General features: G+C 56.0%; 1 protein-coding gene across 1 annotated transcript; it reads left to right on the plus strand.

Annotated features, from left to right (window-relative positions):
- The first annotated feature begins 614 nt into the window (after positions 1-614).
- LOC142923359 (alpha-1,3-mannosyl-glycoprotein 2-beta-N-acetylglucosaminyltransferase-like) lies at positions 615-19,646 on the plus strand. The gene is made up of 5 exons (XM_076064434.1): positions 615-800; positions 8,547-8,845; positions 10,193-10,356; positions 14,593-14,722; positions 15,604-19,646. The coding sequence occupies exons 2-5, from the start codon at positions 8,732-8,734 to the stop codon at positions 16,531-16,533; spliced, it is 1,338 nt and encodes a 445-aa protein (XP_075920549.1). The 5' UTR covers positions 615-800; positions 8,547-8,731; the 3' UTR covers positions 16,534-19,646.
- The last annotated feature ends 805 nt before the right edge of the window (positions 19,647-20,451 follow it).

The following is a 20,451-nucleotide window of genomic DNA, read 5'->3' on the forward strand; positions in this document are numbered from 1 at the left end:
AGGTTGGCACAGTAGGGGGCACAGGTGGTGCATCAGCCAGTCATCTCAGTCAGTCGACCCGTGGCACCTGGGTCTGCCCCGTGACCTCCTGCCCGCGGGCGGTCGACACTTCACGTGGCCTCAAGGTGCACATAGCCTGGCACAAGCGTCGTGGTGACGTCACCGCCACTTAGTGGCGAATGGCGGTTGATGTTGTTGTGTCGTGGGGAGTGGTGGTGCAGTGGTTAGCGCTACGCTGCGCTACAAATCCAGCGACCCGAGTTGGATTCCCGCTCACGGCCAACACCGCCAGTGACAGCGATTATCTGAACCGGTCCTGTGCCTCCCCTAGGTCGACTCAGCCTCAAATGAGTGACCTGCATCCGGAATCTTCCTACCGGATTCAGAAGATAACTACTGGATTTAGAAGAAATCTACTGTATCTAGAAGATCTCTACTGGATTCAGAAGATTGCTACTGGATATAGATCTCTACTGGATTCAGAAGACCTCTACCGGATTCAGAATATCTCTACCGGATGTAAAAGCCTTCTACCGTATTTGGAAAACATCTTCTCGTTTCGGAAGTATTCTACAAGATTTGGAAGTAATCTACCGGATCCGGAAGTTGTCTGCCGGATTCGGAAATTGCTCTGCCGGCTTCGGAAGTTGTCTACCGTCCTATGCTGTGTACAGGGGAATAAAACGCGGTGCCCCAGCCACGAGACGAGAGAGCGGAAGGGAGAGGGGGGGGAGAGACAGGAGAGAGATAAGGGAGAGACAAGGGAGAGATAAGGGAGAGAGACAGGAGCCATTACTCGGGTAAGACACTCAGACACACACAGACACTCAGACACACACAGACACTCAGACACACACAGACACTCAGACATACACACAGACACTCAGACACACACTCAGACACACACTCAGACACACACAGAGACACACAGACACACACATAAGACACACACAGACACATAAGACACACACAGACACAGACACACACACAGACACACACACAGACACACACACAGACACACACAGACAGACACACAGACATATACAGACACACACAGACACACACACACACAGCCACACATAGACACTCACACACACACACAGACACACATAGACACTCACAGACACACACACAGACACACAGACACGCAGACACACACACAGACACACACACAGACACACACAGACACACACACACAGACACACACACACAGACACACACAGTGACACACTTAGACACACACACATAGACACTCACACACACAGAGACACACACACACACACAGACACACACAAAGACACACACACACAGACACACACACACAGACACACACACACAGACAGACACACACACACAGAAACACACACACAGACACACACACACAGACACACACACTCACACAGACACACACACAGACACACACACAGACACACACAGACACACACACAGACACATACACACACACACAGACACACACACAGACACACACACACAGACACACACACACAGACAGACACACAGACACACACACACAGACACACACACACAGACACACACACTCACACAGACACACACACAGACACACACACAGACACACACACACACACAGACACACACACAGACACACACACACACAGACACACACACAGACACACACACACAGACACACACACACAGACACACACACACACAGACACACACACACACACAGACACACACACAGACACACACAGACCCACACAGACACACACACAGACACACACACAGACACACACACACACAGACACACACACACACACAGACACACACACACAGACACACACACACAGACACACACACACAGACACACACACACAGACACACACACAGACACACACAGACACACACACACAGACACACACACACACAGACACACACACACAGACACACACACACACACAGACACACACACACAGACACACACACACACAGACACACACACACAGACACACACAGACACAGACACACACACACAGACACACACACACACACACAGACACACACACACAGACACACACACACAGACACACACACACACAGACACACACACACACAGACACAGACACACACACACACACAGACACACACACACACACAGACACAGACACACACACACACAGACACACACACAGACACACACAGACACAGACACACACACACACACAGACACACACACACAGACACAGACACACACACACACAGACACACACACACACACACAGACACACACACAGACACACACAGACACACACACACAGACACACACACACAGACACACACACAGACACACACACAGACACACACACACAGACACACACACAGACACACACACAGACACACACACAGACACACACTCACAGTGTTTGTGTAGTGTACAGTGCGGTGTACCGCTCCACCATATGCCACGTACTCCACTGTACTCTACTGTACTCCACTGCCCAGACCAGCGCGGTACAGTGCGACATACAGTGTGTGTACTGTACGAGTCTATCACTGAGAGTCGACCGGTCCTGGGCCTCCCCTAGGTTGACTCAGCCTCAAATGAGTACCAGGTGTAGCGATGATGATGGGGCAGTAAACACCGCCACTGGGGAGACAAAGGCGGCCGGGCGTGGTGGTGCTGGCCACCCACCCCCTCTGTGTGTAGCCACAGTGCCGGTAGCCTTCATAGGTGCTCGCTCACAGCACTTGCCCCTACAGCACGCTAGAGGCTACCTGGGGGAGCTTTGTCTGTGTAACAGCACTTGCCCCTACAGCCCTGCTAGAGGCTACCTGAGGGAGCTTTGTCTGTGTGTGGTGTGTGTAGTACATAGACACAGCTGCTGCTACTCGCTAGCTAACAGCACTTGCCCCTGCAGCCCTGCTAGAGGCTACCTGGGGGAGTTTTGTCTGTGTAACAGCACTTGCCCCTACAGCCTGCTAGAGGCTACCTGGGGGAGCTTTGTCTGTGTAACAGCACTTGTCCCTACAGCCCTGCTAGAGGCTACCTGGGGGAGCTTTGTCTGTGTAACAGCACTTGTCCCTACAGCCCTGCTAGAGGCTACCTGGGGGAGCTTTGTCTGTGTAACAGCACTTGCCCCTACAGCCTGTTAGAGGCTACCTGGGGGAGCTTTGTCTGTGTAACAGCACTTGCCCCTACAGCATGCTAGAGGCTACCTGGGGGAGCTTTGTGTAACAGCACTTGCCCCTACAGCCTGCTAGAGGCTACCTGGGGGAGCTTTGTGTAACAGCACTTGCCCCTACAGCCTGCTAGAGGCTACCTGAGGGAGCTTTGTCTGTGTGTGGTGTGTGTAGTACATAGACACAGCTGCTGCTACTCGCTAGCTAACAGCACTTGCCCCTACAGCCTGCTAGAGGCTACCTGAGGGAGCTTTGTCTGTATAACAGCACTTGCCCCTACAGCCTGCTAGAGGCTACCTGGGGAAGCTTTGTCTGTGTAACAGCACTTGTCCCAACAGCCCTGCTAGAGGCTACCTGGGGGAACTTTGTCTGTGTCACGGCACTTGCCCCTACAGCCTGCTAGAGGCTACCTGGGGGAGCTTTGTCTGTGTAACAGCACTTGCCCCTACAGCCTGCTAGAGGCTACCTGGGGGAGCTTTGTGTAACAGCACTTGCCCTTACAGCCTGCTAGAGGCTACCTGGGGGAGCTTTGTCTGTGTAACAGCACTTGTCCCTACAGCCCTGCTAGAGGCTACCTGGGGGAACTTTGTCTGTGTCACGGCACTTGCCCCTACAGCCTGCTAGAGGCTACCTGGGGGAGCTTTGTCTGTGTGTGGGAGGGAGGGGGTGGAGCTGCTGAGTTGGCACTTCCTGTTTGTCAGCGCTGTTTGGTGTGCGGGTGAGTGGGTGGGTGAGTGGATGGGTGAGTGGGTGAGTGAGTGGGTGGGTGAGTGGGTGGGTGGGTGAGTGGGTGGGTGAGTGAGTGGGTGAGTGAGTGGGTGAGTGGGTGGGTGGGTGAGTGAGTGGGTGAGTGGGTGGGTGAGTGAGTGGGTGGGTGGGTGAGTGAGTGGGTGGGTGAGTGGGTGGGTGGGTGAGTGAGTGAGTAGGTGAGTGAGTGGGTGAGTGGGTGGGCGAATGGGTGAGTGAGTGGGTGAGTGGGTGGGTGAGTGGGTGAGTGGGTAGGTGGGTGAGTGAGTGGGTGGGTGAATGCGTGGGTTTATGTGTGTGAGTTTGTGAGTGTGTATGTGTGTATGTATGAGTGTGTATGTGAGTGGCCTCAAGGTGCACATGGCCTGGCACAAGCGTCGTGGTGACGTCACCGCCACTTAGTGGCAAATGGCGGTCGTTGTTGTTGTATGTGAGTGTGGTAGTGTGTATGTCTGTGTGTACGTGTGTACCATCGGACACTCCACCCCCACAACTCCCTATTGGTGACGGGGCAGTTGTGGAGAGAGTGGAGAGTTTCCCATACCTGGGCAGTGTGCTTATGACCGGCTCCGGTTTAACAGCAGAGGTCTCACTCCGAATCAGTCGAGCGGCAATATCTTTTCATCGGTTGTGTGGAAGCTACCTGGTCTGTCGCCCCGCACTAAGCTTCAGGTCTTCTCGGCCACGGTCATTCCCTCCCTTCTCTACGCTTGCGAAACGTGGACCCCCCTAATGGAACATCTTCGCCGGTTAGAAACATTTAGGCTGGCCTGCCTACGATCCATCCTAGGTTTAACCAGACTGGATTGTGTGAGGAGCTCACAAATCCTTGAAAGATCTGGGCAAGGTCCCATGGGTGAGCTCCTCCGGTGGGCAAGGCTGCGATGGCTGGGTCATGTAGCCCGCATGCCCAGCCACCGCATGCCGAAACAGCTTTTGTTCGGCCGGATCGATGGGGCTAAGCGGGCGCGGCACGGGCTAGAGAAGAGATGGAGTGATGTGGTACAGGAGGACGTGGAGCTGAGTGGACTTGCCGATGACCGGTACCAGCAGTGTCAAGATCGGCCTCTGTGGAGGAGGCTCGTGAAGGACGCCGCTACTGGGCAGTTGGAGGCAGTCGCCCTCCAACAACAACGGAGGGCGTCACCGCCACTTAGTGGCGAATGGCGGTGGTTGTTGTTGTTGTTGTGTAGTGGGGAGTGGTGGTGCAGCGGTTAGCGCTACGCTGCGCTACAAACCCAGCGACCCGGGTTCGATTCCCGCTCACGGCCAACACCGCCAGTGACGATTATCTGAACCGGTCCTGTGCCTCCCCTAGGTCGACTCGGCCTCAAATGAGTACCTGGTGCAGCTGTGTGCACCCACCCCCTCGTGTGCCGTGCCAGCCTTCAGAGGTGCTGCTCACTAACAGCACTTGCCCCTACAGTCTGTTACGGGCTACACGGGGGATCTTTGTCTTTGTGTGCGAGTTCAAACTCACAGTGGCCTGGTCTCAGCCAGCTGATGAAAGTTGCAAGCGAGGATTTCATCATCGCTTGCGGCTGGGGTTGGCATCGTCCCCCACTCCTGATGTCGAGGGTAAATGGGCGAGGTTTAGGACTGTGACTCATGCAGCTGCAATGGCTGCTTTGGGTACGCGGTCCAGACCTCCCCAGACACCCTGGATGACAGAGGAGTTGTTCAGGATGGTTGAGAAAAAGCGACAGGCCCACTGTCATCGGCTACAGAATCCCACGTCGGAGAATGAGGAGGCTTACCGCAGCCTTCGCTCGGAGGTTCGGAGAGCCGTGAGGCGCTGCAAGGATGGGTGGTGGTCGCGGGTTGCTGAGGAGATGGAGTCTGCCTCAGTGGCCCGCGATCACAAATCTCTATTTAACTCCATCAAAAAGTAACCTGCAGCGCCACACCTATTACCATCATTAGGTGAAAAAACGGTGATCCAATCTCTGACCCCCAGGAACAGGTTTGCAGATTGGCTGAGCATTTCTGTGAGGTCCTGGGGGAGGGAAAATCCCTCAGCCTGGAAAACATCGTGGCACAAAGTGAGGATGACCCTGCTGAGGCTGCGGTGCCTCAAATATTGGAAGAAGAAGTCACCCCCTGTGAGTGGCTGGCTGAGGTGCCATCTGTTGAAGAAGTACTGAAGGCGATTCAGAGCCTGAGACCAGGAAAGGTACCGGGCAGTGATGATCTCCCAAGCGAAATGCTGAGGGAGGGTGGCATTTGTGCAGACTGCCCTATATGACATCATAACAACAGTCTGGACCACTGGACGGGTTCCGCAGAATTGGAAGGATGCCCTGGTGGTCCCCCTCTTTAAGTAGGGTGACTGCACAGACTGTAACAACTACAGGGGCATCTCACTCCTCAGTGTGCCGGGAAAGGTCCTGGCAAGGATTATTCAACATCGCCTTGACAGGCATGCTGAGGAGAGGCTTGCGGAGCCCCAATGCGGTTTCAGGAAAGGGCGGTCCTGCACAGATGCCATATTTTCTGTCCGTCTGCTACAGCAGAGGTGTAGGGAATTCCAATAAGACCTACATCTCTGCTTTATTGACCTGGTCAAGGCCTATGATACCATCAGTAGGCCCTGGCTCTGGGTGGTTCTTCGTGCTTTTGGAGTACCTGACCCTCTGCTCACGATCATTAAGGACCTTCATGATGGTGAGCGGGCCCGGGTAAAACTACGTGGCCGGGAGTCAGAGCCATTCCCTGTTCACCTTGGGGTGCGACAGGGATGTCCTCTGGCTCCCACATTATTTAACATTTTTTGACCACGTAGTTCGTGTGCATTTGATGGCTGTATCGGAGGAATTCCCATCAAAACTAAGCACCTGCCTGGGTATTTTGCACCATCGGACACTCCACTTCCACAACTCCCGATTGGTGATGGGGCAGTTGTGGAGAGTGGAGCGTTTCCCATACCTGGGCAGTGTGCTTATGACTGGCTCCGGTTGACAGCAGAGGTCTCACTCCGAATCAGTCGAGCGGCAATATCTTTTCATCGGTTGCGTAACGCTGTGTGGAAGCTACCTGGTCTGTCGCTCCGCACTAAGCTTCAGGTCTTCTCGGCCACGGCCATTCCCTCCCTTCTCTACGCTTGCAAAACGTGGACCCCCCTAATAGAACATCTTCGCCGGTTGCAAACATTTAGGCTGGCCTGCCTACTATCCATCCTGGGTTTAACCAGACTGGATTGTGTGAGGAGCTCACAAATCCTTGAAAGATCTGGGCAAGGTCCCATCGGTGAGCTCCTCCGGCGGGCAAGGCTGCGATGGCTGGGTCATGTAGCCCGCATGCCCATCCACCGCATGCCGAAACAGCTTTTGTTCGGCCGGATTGAGGGGGCTAAGCGGGCGCGGCACGGGCTAGAGAAGAGATGGAGTGACGTGGTACAGGAGGACGTGGAGCTGAGTGGACTTGCCGATGACTGGTACCAGCGGTGTCAAGATTGGCCTCTGTGGAGGAGGCTTGTGAAGGACGCTACTGGGCAATTGGAGGCAGTCGCCCTCCAACAACAACGGAGGGCGGAGGAGCGATGCTCACAACAATGAGCGGAGTGCCGGGTGGCTAAAGCACAGCAGGTTGGCACAGTAGGGGGCACAGGTGGTGCACCAGCCAGTCATCCCAGTCAGTCGACCCGTGGCACCTGGGTCTGCCCCGTGACCTCCTGCCAGCGGGCGTTCGACACTTCACGTGGCCTCAGGGTGCACCTAGCCTGGCACAAGCGTCGTGGTGACGTCACCGCCACTTAGTGGTGAATGGCGGTTGTTGTTGTGTGTATGTGTGTGTGTCTCTGTGTGTGTGAGTGTGTGTGTCTGTGTGTGTGTGTTTGTCTCTGTGTGTGTCTGTGTGTGTATCTGTGTGTGTGTCTCTGTGTGTGTGTCTGTGTGTGTGTGTCTCTGTGTGTGTCTCTGTCTGTGTGTGTGTCTCTGTGTGTGTGTCTGTGTGTGTGTGTCTCTGTGTGTGTGTCTGTGTGTGTGTGTCTCTGTGTGTCTGTGTGTCTCTGTGTGTGTCTGTGTGTGTGTGTCTGTGTGTGTGTCTCTGTCTGTGTGTGTGTGTCTCTGTGTGTGTCTGTGAGTGTGTGTGTCTGTGTCTGTGTGTCTGTGTGTGTGTGTCTGTGTGTGTGTGTGTCTGTGTGTGTGTCTGTGTGTGAGTGTGTGTGTGTATCTGTGTGTGTGTCTGTGTGTGTGTCTGTGTGTCTCTGTGTGTGTGTGTCTGTGTGTGTGTGTGTCTGTGTGTGTGTCTGTGTCTGTGTGGGTGTCTGTGTGTCTGTGTCTGTGTGTGTGTCTGTGTGTTTGTGTGTGTATCTGTGTGTCTGTGTCTCTGTGTGTGTGTGTGTCTGTGTGTGTGTGTCTGTGTGTGAGTGTGTGTGTGTCTGTGTGTGTGTGTCTGTGTGTGTGTCTGTGTGTGTGTCTGTGTGTGTGTCTGTGTGTCTGTGTGTGTGTGTGTATCTGTGTGTCTGTGTCTGTGTGTGTCTGTGTGTCTGTGTGTGTGTCTGTGTGTGTGTGTCTGTGTGTGTGTCTGTGTGTGTGTATCTGTGTGTCTGTGTCTGTGTGTGTCTGTGTGTCTGTGTGTGTGTCTGTGTGTGTCTGTGTGTCTCTCACCCTCTCCATCTCGCCCTCCCCCTCCCCCCACAGCGGCTGTCTTTCTGCTCACGCCGCTAAGCGCCTCACCTGCTGCACCGCACAGCGACCCTCCTGACGACCACCCCCCCCCGGGACGAGGGGAGCAGCAGGAGCAGCAGCAGGAGCAGCAGCAGGAGCAGCAGCAGCAGGAGCAGCAGCAGCAGGAGCAGCAGCAGCAGCAGCAGGAGGGTGTCAGCATGGGAGCGGCGAGGCTGACGCTGTGGGGAGTGGCGCTCTTCCTCGTCTGGAACTTTCTCCTGCTGCTCTTCCTGCTCGGGAAGAGTTCCCCACCAGCACAGCTCACGGCACAGGTGGGGGAGGGGAGGCTACCCGGGGGACCTTTGCCTGTGTCTGTGTCTGTGCACCACCGCCACTACAAGCCACTCACTGCACTTGCCCCTGCTTCTCGTTAAGGCTACCCGGGGGACCTTTGCCTGTGTCTGTGTCTGTGCACCGCCGCCGCTACAAGCCACTCACTGCACTTGCCCCTGCTTCCCCTTAAGGCTACCCGGGGGACCTTTGCCTGTGTCTGTGTGGGCACCTCCGCCGCTACAAGCCACTCACTGCACTTGCCCCTGCTTCCCCTTAAGGCTACCCGGGGGACCTTTGCCTGTGTCTGTGTGGGCACCACCGCCGCTACAAGCCACTCGCTGCACTTGCCCCTGCTTATCGTTAAGGCTACCCGGGGGACCTTTGCCTGTGTCTGTGTGTGCACCTCCGCCGCTACAAGCCACTCGCTGCACTTGCCCCTGCTTATCGTTAAGGCTACCCGGGGGACCTTTGCCTGTGTCTGTGTGTGCACCACCGCCGCTACAAGCCACTCACTGCACTTGCCCCTGCTTCTCGTTAAGGCTACCCGGGGGACCTTTGCCTGTGTCTGTGTGGGCACCTCCGCCGCTACAAGCCACTCACTGCACTTGCCCCTGCTTATCGTTAAGGCTACCCGGGGGACCTTTGCCTGTGTCTGTGTGTGCACCACCGCCGCTACAAGCCACTCGCTGCACTTGCCCCTGCTTCTCGTTAAGGCTACACGGGGGACCTTTGCCTGTGTCTGTGTCTGTGCACCGCCGCCGCTACAAGCCACTCGCTGCACTTGCCCCTGCTTATCGTTAAGGCTACCCGGGGGACCTTTGCCTGTGTCTGTGTCTGCACCTCCGCCGCTACGAGCCACTCACTGCACTTGCCCCTGCTTCCCCTTAAGGCTACCCGGGGGACCTTTGCCTGTGTCTGTGTGTCCGCCGCTACAAGCCACTCGCTGCACTTGCCCCTGCTTCCCCTTAAGGCTACCCGGGGGACCTTTGCCTGTGTCTGTGTGGGCACCTCTGCCGCTACAAGCCACTCACTGCACTTGCCCCTGCTTCCCCTTAAGGCTACCCGGGGGACCTTTGCCTGTGTCTGTGTGTGCACCTCCGCCGCTACAAGCCACTCACTGCACTTGCCCCTGCTTCTCGTTAAGGCTACCCGGGGGACCTTTGCCTGTGTCTGTGTGTCCGCCGCTACAAGCCACTCACTGCACTTGCCCCTGCTTCTCGTTAAGGCTACCCGGGGGACCTTTGCCTGTGTCTGTGTGGGCACCTCCGCCGCTACGCGCCACTCAGTGCACTTGCCCCTGCTTCCCCTTAAGGCTACCCGGGGGACCTTTGCCTGTGGCTGTGCAGGTGAGTGGCCTCGTGCGGGACGTGGAGGTGCAGCTGGAGGAACAGAAGTCTCTGCTCCAGGAGATCCAGAGGCTCCGGAGGGCTCCGCTAGGCCCCGGCCTGGCTCAGCACGAAGCTCGGACCAACGACTCCGTTATACCCATCCTGGTCATCGCCTGTGACAGGTGAGGCGCGGAGAGACACCCAGGGATTGAACCCAGACCCTCAGTGTCTCTGTGGGCCTCCTGAGAGAGACCTTGACCCAGGGATTGAACCCAGACCCTCAGTGTCTCTGTGGTCCTCCTGAGAGAGACCTTGACCCAGGGATTGAACCCAGACCCTCAGTGTCTCTGTGGTCCTCCTGAGAGACCTTGACCCAGGGATTGAACCCAGACTCTCAGTGTCTCTGTGGTCCTCCTGAGAGAACTTGACCCAGGGATTGAACCCAGACCCTCAGTGTCTCTGTGGTCCTCCTGAGAGAGACCTTGACCCAGGGATTGAACCCAGACCCTCAGTGTCTCTGTGATCCTCCTGAGAGACCTTGACCCAGGGATTGAACCCAGACCCTCAGTGTCTCTGTGGTCCTCCTGAGAGAGACCTTGACCCAGGGATTGAACCCAGACCCTCAGTGTCTTTGTGGTCCTCCTGAGAGAGACCTTGACCCAGGGATTGAACCCAGACCCTCAGTGTCTCTGTGATCCTCCTGAGAGAGACTCTGACCCAGGGATTGAACCCAGACTCAGTGTCTCTGTGGCCCTCCTGAGAGACCTTGACCCAGGGATTGAACCCAGACTCTCCGTGTCTATGGCCTCCTGAGAGACCTTGACCCAGGGATTGAACCCAGACTCAGTGTCTCTGTGGCCCTCCTGAGAGACCTTGACCCAGGGATTGAACCCAGACCCTCAGTGTCTCTGTGGTTCTCCTGAGAGACTCTGACCCAGGGATTGAACCCAGACTCAGTGTCTCTGTGGCCCTCCTGAGAGACCTTGACCCAGGGATTGAACCCAGACCCTCAGTGTCTCTGTGGTTCTCCTGAGAGACTCTGACCCAGGGATTGAACCCAGACTCTCAGTGTCTCTGTGATCCTCCTGAGAGAGACCTTGACCCAGGGATTGAACCCAGACTCTCCGTGTCTATGGCCTCCTGAGAGACCTTGACCCAGGGATTGAACCCAGACCCTCAGTGTCTCTGTGGTCCTCCTGAGAGACTCTGACCCAGGGATTGAACCCAGACCCTCAGTGTCTCTGTGATCCTCCTGAGAGACTCTGACCCAGGGATTGAACCCAGACTCTCAGTGTCTCTGTGGTCCTCCTGAGAGACTCTGACCCAGGGATTGAACCCAGACCCTCAGTGTCTCTGTGGTCCTCCTGAGAGACCTTGACCCAGGGATTGAACCCAGACCCTCAGTGTCTCTGTGGCCCTCCTGAGAGAGAGACCTTGACCCAGGGATTGAACCCAGACCCTCAGTGTCTCTGTGGTCCTCCTGAGAGACCTTGACCCAGGGATTGAACCCAGACTCTCAGTGTCTCTGTGGTCCTCCTGAGAGACCTTGACCCAGGGATTGAACCCAGACCCTCAGTGTCTCTGGTCCTCCTGAGAGACTCTGACCCAGGGATTGAACCCAGACCCTCAGTGTCTCTGTGGTTCTCCTGAGAGACTCTGACCCAGGGATTGAACCCAGACCCTCTGTTTCTCTGTGGTCCTCCTGAGAGACCTTGACCCAGGGATTGAACCCAGACTCTCAGTGTCTCTGTGGTCCTCCTGAGAGACCTTGACCCAGGGATTGAACCCAGACCCTCAGTGTCTCTGTGGTCCTCCTGAGAGACCTTGACCCAGGGATTGAACCCAGACCCTCAGTGTCTCTGTGATCTTCCTGAGAGACCTTGACCCAGGGATTGAACCCAGGCCCTCAGTGTCTCTGTGGTCCTCCTGAGAGACTCTGACCCAGGGATTGAACCCAGACCCTCAGTGTCTCTGTGGTTCTCCTGAGAGACTCTGACCCAGGGATTGAACCCAGACCCTCAGTGTCTCTGTGGCCCTCCTGAGAGACCTTGACCCAGGGATTGAACCCAGACCCTCAGTGTCTCTGTGGTTCTCCTGAGAGAGAGACCTTGACCCAGGGATTGAACCCAGACCCTCAGTGTCTCTGTGGTCCTCCTGAGAGACCTTGACCCAGGGATTGAACCCAGACTCTCAGTGTCTCTGTGGTCCTCCTGAGAGACTCTGACCCAGGGATTGAACCCAGACCCTCCGTGTCTCTGTGGGCATCCTGAGAGACTCTGACCCAGGGATTGAACCCAGACCCTCAGTGTCTCTGTGGTCCTCCTGAGAGACCTTGACCCAGGGATTGAACCCAGACCCTCAGTGTCTCTGTGGCCCTCCTGAGAGAGACCTTGACCCAGGGATTGAACCCAGACCCTCTGTCTCTGTGGTCCTCCTGAGAGACCTTGACCCAGGGATTGAACCCAGACTCTCAGTGTCTCTGTGGTCCTCCTGAGAGACCTTGACCCAGGGATTGAACCCAGACCCTCAGTGTCTCTGTGGGCCTCCTGAGAGAGACCTTGACCCAGGGATTGAACCCAGACCCTCAGTGTCTCTGTGGTCCTCCCTGAGAGACCTTGACCCACGGATTGAACCCAGACCCTCAGTGTCTCTGTGGTCCTCCTGAGAGACCTTGACCCAGGGATTGAACCCAGACCCTCAGTGTCTCTGTGGTCCACCTGAGAGATTCTGACCCAGGGATTGAACCCAGACCCTCAGTGTCTCTGTGATCCTCCTGAGAGAGACCTTGACCCAGGGATTGAACCCAGACCCTCAGTGTCTCTGTGGTCCTCCTGAGAGACCTTGATCCAGGGATTGAACCCAGACCCTCAGTGTCTCTGTGGTGTCCTTGAGAGACTCTGACCCAGGGATTGAACCCAGACCCTCAGTGTCTCTGTGGTCCTCCTGAGAGACCTTGACCCAGGGATTGAACCCAGACCCTCAGTGTCTCTGTGGTCCTCCCTGAGAGACCTTGACCCAGGGATTGAACCCAGACCCTCAGTGTCTCTGTGGTCCTCCCTGAGAGACCTTGACCCACGGATTGAACCCAGACCCTCAGTGTCTCTGTGGTCCTCCTGAGAGAACTTGACCCAGGGATTGAACCCAGACCCTCTGTCTCTGTGGTCCTCCTGAGAGCCTCTGACCCAGGGATTGAACCCAGACCCTCAGTGTCTCTGTGGTCCTCCTGAGAGAGACGCTGACCCAGGGATTGAACCCAGACCCTCAGTGTCTCTGGTCCTCCTGAGAGACGCTGACCCAGGGATTGAACCCAGACCCTCAGTGTCTCTGTGGCCCTCCTGAGAGAGACGCTGACCCAGGGATTGAACCCAGACTCTCAGTGTCTCTGTGGTCCTCCCTGAGAGAGACCTTCACCCAGGGATTGAACCCAGACCCTCAGTGTCTCTGTGGTCCTCCTGAGAGAGACCTTGACCCAGGGATTGAACCCAGACCCTCAGTGTCTCTGTGGTCCTCCTGAGAGACCTTGACCCAGGGATTGAACCCAGACCCTCAGTGTCTCTGTGGTCCTCCTGAGAGACCTTGACCCAGGGATTGAACCCAGACCCTCAGTGTCTCTGTGGTCCTCCTGAGAGAGACCTTGACCCAGGGATTGAACCCAGACCCTCAGTGTCTCTGTGGTCCTCCTGAGAGAGACCTTGACCCAGGGATTGAACCCAGACTCTCAGTGTCTCTGTGGTCCTCCTGAGAGACCTTGACCCAGGGATTGAACCCAGACCCTCAGTGTCTCTGTGGTCCTCCTGAGAGAGAGACCTTGACCCAGGGATTGAACCCAGACCCTCAGTGTCTCTGTGGTCCTCCTGAGAGACCTTGACCCAGGGATTGAACCCAGACTCTCCGTGTCTATGGCCTCCTGAGAGACCTTGACCCAGGGATTGAACCCAGACTCTCAGTGTCTCTGTGGCCCTGCTGAGAGACTCTGACCCAGGGATTGAACCCAGACTCTCTGTGTCTCTGTGGTCCTCCTGAGAGACTCTGACCCAGGGATTGAACCCAGACCCTCAGTGTCTCTGTGGTTCTCCTGAGAGACCTTGACCCAGGGATTGAACCCAGACTCTCAGTGTCTCTGTGGTCCTCCTGAGAGACCTTGACCCAGGGATTGAACCCAGACACTCAGTGTCTCTGTGGCCCTGCTGAGAGACTCTGACCCAGGGATTGAACCCAGACTCTCTGTGTCTCTGTGGTCCTCCTGAGAGACTCTGACCCAGGGATTGAACCCAGACCCTCTGTCTCTGTGGTCCTCCTGAGAGACCTTGACCCAGGGATTGAACCCAGACCCTCAGTGTCTCTGTGGTTCTCCTGAGACACCCTGACCCAGGGATTGAACCCAGACCCTCCGTGTCTATGGCCTCCTGTCTCCGCAGGCCCACGGTGAGCCGTTGTCTGGACCGGCTGCTCCGGTTTCGGCCCTCGGCCTCCCAATTCCCCATCGTGGTGAGCCAGGATTGTGGGCACGCAGAGACAGCACGGATCATTCAGAGCTACGGAAAACAGGTGGGAGTCACTCACTCAGTCACTCAGTCAGTCAGTCACTCAGTCAGTCACTCAGTCAGTCAGTCAGTCAGTCACTCACTAAGTCACTCAGTCACTCACTCACTCAGTCAGTCACTCACTCACTCAGTCACTCACTCAGTCAGTCACTCACTCACTCAGTCACTCACTCAGTCACTCAGTCACTCACTCACTCAGTCAGTCAGTCACTCAGTCAGTCACTCAGTCAGTCACTCACTCAGTCAGTCACTCACTCAGTCACTCAGTCAGTCAGTCACTCAGTCACTCAGTCAGTCACTCAGTCAGTCACTCAGTCAGTCAGTCAGTCACTCAGTCAGTCAGTCACTCACTCAGTCAGTCACTCAGTCAGTCACTCAGTCACTCAGTCACTCAGTCAGTCACTCAGTCACTCAGTCAGTCACTCACTCAGTCACTCAGTCACTCACTCAGTCAGTCACTCAGTCAGTCACTCAGTCAGTCACTCACTCAGTCACTCACTTAGTCACGCACTCACACACTCACTCAGTCACTCAGTCAGTCAGTCACTCACTCACTCAGTCACTCAGTCAGTCACTCAGTCAGTCAGTCACTCAGTCAGTCACTCAGTCAGTCACTCAGTCACTCAGTCAGTCACTCAGTCACTCACTCACTCAATCACTCAGTCACTCACTCAGTCACTCAGTCACTCACTCAGTCACTCTCACTCACTCAGTCACTCACTCAGTCACTCACTCACTCAGTCAGTCACTCACTCACGCACCCACTCACCCTCCACTCACCCTCCACTCACCCCCTACCCACCCACTCACCCTCCACTCACCCTCCACTCACCCCCTACCCACCCCCCACCCCCCCCCCACCCACCCCCCCCCCCGCCCCCCCAGGTGACCCACCTCCGCCAGCCCGATCTGAGCGACGTCCCCAGCCCCCCGGGCCACCGTCGCTTCCAGGGCTACTACCGCATAGCGCGTCACTACGCCTGGGCCCTGGGCCAGCTGTTCGACGTGCTGGGCCACGCGGCGGCCGTGGTGGTGGAGGACGACCTGGACGTGGCCTCCGACTTCTTCTCCTACTTCTCGGCGGCGCTGCCGCTGCTGCGCTCCGACCCCTCGCTGTGGTGCGCCTCGGCCTGGAACGACAACGGGAAGCCGGGCCTGGTGGACGCCCGGAGGCCCCAGCTGCTGCACCGCACCGACTTCTTCCCGGGCCTCGGCTGGCTCCTGCTGGCCGAGCTGTGGCGGGAGCTGGCGCCGCCCCGGTGGCCCGCGGCCTTCTGGGACGACTGGATGAGGGACGGGGAGCGCCGTCGCGGCCGCCAGTGCGTGCGGCCGGAGGTGCCGCGCGCGGTGACCTTCGGCCGCGGCGGCGTCAGCCAGGGCCAGTTCTACGAGCGCCACCTGCGGCACATGCGGCTCAACGCCGAGGCGGCGGCCGTGGACTTCGCCGCGCCCGGCGGGGCCGGCGCCGAGGCCCTGCGGGCGCTGGCGCCGGCCGAGGACTACGCCCGCCGGTTCCTGCGCCGGGTCTACAACGGCTCGGACGAGGAGACGCTGGCGCGGGTGCTGGAGGCCGGGCGGCTGTCCGGGGCCGGCGGGGCCGAAGGAGGGGGAGGCCGTCCGAGGCCGGCCAGGGTGACGTACCGCAGCGCCGACGAGTTCAAGGCGGCCGCCAGGTCGCTGGGGCTCATGGACGACCTGAAGGCCGGAGTGCCGAGGGGCGCCTACCGGGGAGTGGTGTCTGTCATGCACGCCGGCAGACGGGTGCACCTGGCACCGCCGCCCGGCTGGACGGGGTACGACCCCAGTTGGACGTGAGGGGAGTGGCGGGGGTGGGCGGGTCGGTGGGTGAAAGGGTGAGCGAGTGAGCGAGTTAGTGAACGAGTTAGTCAGTCAGTGAGTGAGTGAGCGAGTGAGTTAGTGAGCGAGTTAGTGAGTTAGTGAGTGAGCGAGTGAGCGAGTGAGTGAGTCAGTGAGTGAGCGAGTGAGCGAGTTAGTGAACGAGTGAGTCAGTCAGTGAGTGAGCGAGCGAGTCAGTGAGCGAGTTAGTGAGTTAGTGAATCAGTGAGCGAGTTAGTGAACGAGTGAGTCAGTCAGTGAGTCAGTGAGTGAGTGAGCGAGTCAGTGAGTGAGTTAGTGAGTTAGTGAGTCAGTGAGCGAGTTAGTGAACGAGTTAGTGAACGAGTTAGTGAGTGAGTCAGTCAGTGAGTGAGCGAGTGAGTGAGTCAGTGAGTGAGCGAGTGAGTGAGTCAGTCAGCGAGTGAGTGAGCGAGTGAGTCAGTGAGCGAGTGAGTGAGTCAGTGAGTCAGTGAGTGAGCGAGTGAGTGAGTCAGTGAGTCAGTGAGTGAGTCAGTGAGTCAGTGAGTGAGCGAGTGAGTGAGTCAGTGAGTCAGTGAGTGAGCAAGTTAGTGAGTTAGTGAGCGAGTCTGAGTGAGTTAGTGAGCGAGTGAGTTAGTGAGTGAGTCAGTGAGTGAGTGAGTGAGTTAGTGAGTGAGTTAATGAGGGAGTCAGTGAGTGAGCGAGGGAGTCAGTGAGTGAGCGAGTGAGTCAGTGAGCGAGTTAGTGAGTCAGTGAGCGAGTGAGTGAGTCAGTGAGCGAGTTAGTGAGCGAGTGAGTGAGCGAGCGAGTGAGTGAGTGAACGAGTTAGTGAGCGAGTGAGTCAGTGAGTGAGTGCGTTAGTGAGGGAGTGAGCGAGTGAGTGAGTTAGTGAGCAAGTGACCCAGTGAGTTAATGAGCGAGTCAGTGAGTGAGTTAATGAGCGAGCGAGTAAGTTAGTGAGCGAGTGAGGGAGTGAGTGAGTTAGTGAGGGAGTCAGTGAGTTAGTGAGGGAGTCAGTGAGTGAGATAATGAGCGAGTGAGTGAGTGAGTGAGCGAGTGACCGAGTGAGTTAGTGAGGGAGTCAGTGAGTGAGATAATGAGTGAGTGAGTGAGTGAGATCATTAGTGAGTGAGTGAGTGAGGGAGTCAGTGAGTGAGTGAGTTAACGAGTCAGTTAGCGAGCGATCCAGCTAGTGAGTCAGTTAGCGAGCCAGTTAGCGAGCGAGTCAGTTAGCTAGCTAGTTAGTGAGTCAGTTCACGAGTCAGTTAGGTAGCGAGTCAGTGAGTCAGTTAGCGAGCGAGTCGGTTAGCGAGTCGGTTAGCGAGTCAGTTGGCGAGTCAGTTAGATAGCTAGTTAGCGAGTCAGTTAGCTAGTTAGCTAGTCAGTTAGCAAGTCGGTTAGCGAGTCAGTTAGATAGCTAGTTAGCGAGTCAGTTAGCTAGCGAGTCAGTTAGCTAGCGAGTCAGCTAGCTAGCTAGTTAGCGAGCCAGCTAGCGAGTCAGCTAGCTAGCTAGTTAGCGAGTCAGCTAGCTAGTTAGTTAGCGAGTCAGTTGGTGAGTCAGCTAGCTAGCTAGTTAGCGAGTCAGCTAGCTAGTTAGTTAGCGAGTCAGTTGGCGAGTCAGCTAGCTAGCTAACTAGCGAGTCAGTTGGCGAGTCAGCTAGCTAGCTAACTAGCGGGTCAGTTGGCGAGTCAGTTAGCTAGCTAGTTAGTGAGTCAGTTAGCTAGCGAGTCAGTTGGCGAGTCAGCTAGCTAGTTAGTGAGTCAGTTAGCTAGCGAGTCAGTTGGCGAGTCAGCTAGTTAGCTAGTTAGTGAGTCAGTTAGCTAGCTAGTTAGCGAGTCAGTTAGCTAGCTAGTTAGCGAGTCAGTTAGCTAGCTAGCTAGCGAGTCAGTTAGCGAGTCAGTTAGCTAGCTAGCGAGTCAGTTGGCGAGTCAGCTAGCGAGTCAGTTAGCTAGCTAGTTAGCGAGCCAGCTAGCGAGTTAGTTAGCTAGCTAGCTAGCGAGTCAGTTAGCTGGCTAGCTAGCGAGTCAGTTAGCTAGCTAGCTAGTTAGCGAGTCAGTTAGCTAGCTAGTTAGCGAGCCAGCTAGCGAGTCAGTTAGCTAGCTAGCGAGTCAGTTAGCTAACTAGCTAGCGAGTCAGTTGTCTAACTAGCTAGCGAGTCAGTTGGCGAGTCAGCTAGCTGCTAACTAGCGGGTCAGTTGGCGAGGCAGTTAGCGAGTCAGTTATCTAGCTAGCTAGCGAGTGAGTGACTGAGTGAGTGAGTGGCTGAGTGGCTGAGTGAGTGACTGAGTGGCTGAGTGACTGAATGAGTGACTGAGTGACTGAGTGAGTTAGTGGCTGAGTGACTGAGTGACTGAGTGAGTGGCTGAGTGACTGAGTGACTGAGTGAGTGGCTGACTGAGTGACTGAGTGAGTGAGTGGCTGAGTGACTGAGTGACTGAGTGAGTGAGTGGCTGAGTGACTGAGTGACTGACTGAGTGGCTGAGTGAGTGACTGAGTGAGTGACTGAGTGAGTGGCTGAGTGACTGAGTGAGTGGCTGAGTGACTGACTGAGTGGCTGAGTGAGTGAGTGACTGAGTGAGTGGCTGAGTGACTGAGTGAGTGCTATCTGTGCCTGTGTCACGACTGCCAATGCAGCAGCAGAGAGAGAGAGTCCCACATTCCGAGATTCCACTTTGTACAGAAAAATTCTTCTCTCATCTCCCCTACTACGAACTGCCAGCTGCCACTGGGGGTGCCCCTAGGCCAGACCACAGCAGCCACAACCATCGCTACCCCTCCTACTACTGACAACACTCACACAGAGACAGCTGCCACTGGGGGTGCCCCTAGGCCAGACCACAGCAGCCACAACCATCGCTACCCCTCCTACTACTGACAACACTCACTCACACACAGAGACAGCTGCCACTGGGGGTGCCCCTAGGCCAGACCACGCAGCAGCAACAACAACAATAACTCACCCCTCCTACTACTGGCAGATGAACGTTCATCAGGGTTTGGGTGCGGATTTGGTGATGGGTATGGTGATGGGTATGGTGACATTATGGTGATGGTTTTGGTGATGTTTGGTGCTGCACGGGCGGTGACCAATTAAACTTGTAAAGAATTCGCATTCACGGTGTCCGCTGTCGCGCCTTTGACGATGCAATCGGAATCACCAAATGGCATTTCTCCTGAATCACAGCGACACTGCCCCTACCAACATGGTGTGCACAGTGACATCACATACCCCTACCAACATGGTGTGCGCAGTGACATCACATACCCTTACCAACATGGTGTGCGCAGTGACATCACATACCCCTACCAACATGGTGTGCACAGTGACATCACATACCCCTACCAACATGGTGTGCGCAGTGACATCACATACCCTTACCAACATGGTGTGCACAGTGATATCACATACCCCTACCAACATGGTGTGCACAGTGACATCACATACCCCTACCAACATGGTGTGCACAGTGACATCACATACCCTTACCAACATGGTGTGCGCAGTGACATCACATACCCCTACCAACATGGTGTGCACAGTGACATCACAAACCCTTACCAACATGGCGTTCGCACTTACATTACCTACCCTTACCAACATGGTGTGCACAGTGCCATCACATACCCTTACCAAGATGGCGTTCGCAGTGCCATCACATACCCTTACCAACATGGTGTGCGCAGTGCCATCACATACCCTTACCAACATGGTGTGCACAGTGCCATCACAAACCCTTACCAAGATGGCATTCGCACTTACACTACCTACCCTTGCCAACATGGTGTGCGCAGTGCCATCACATACCCTTACCAACATGGTGTGCGCAGTGCCATCACAAACCCTTACCAACATGGTGTGCGCAGTGCCATCACATACCCTTACCAACATGGCGTTCGCAGTGCCATCACATACCCTT

The sequence above is a fragment of the Petromyzon marinus genome, unplaced genomic scaffold (assembly GCF_048934315.1).
Source record: "Petromyzon marinus isolate PM22_M1 ecotype Great Lakes invasive population unplaced genomic scaffold, UKy_Petmar_22M1.pri1.0 PM_Scaffold_443, whole genome shotgun sequence".
In the NCBI taxonomy this organism is placed as follows: domain Eukaryota; kingdom Metazoa; phylum Chordata; class Hyperoartia; order Petromyzontiformes; family Petromyzontidae; genus Petromyzon; species Petromyzon marinus.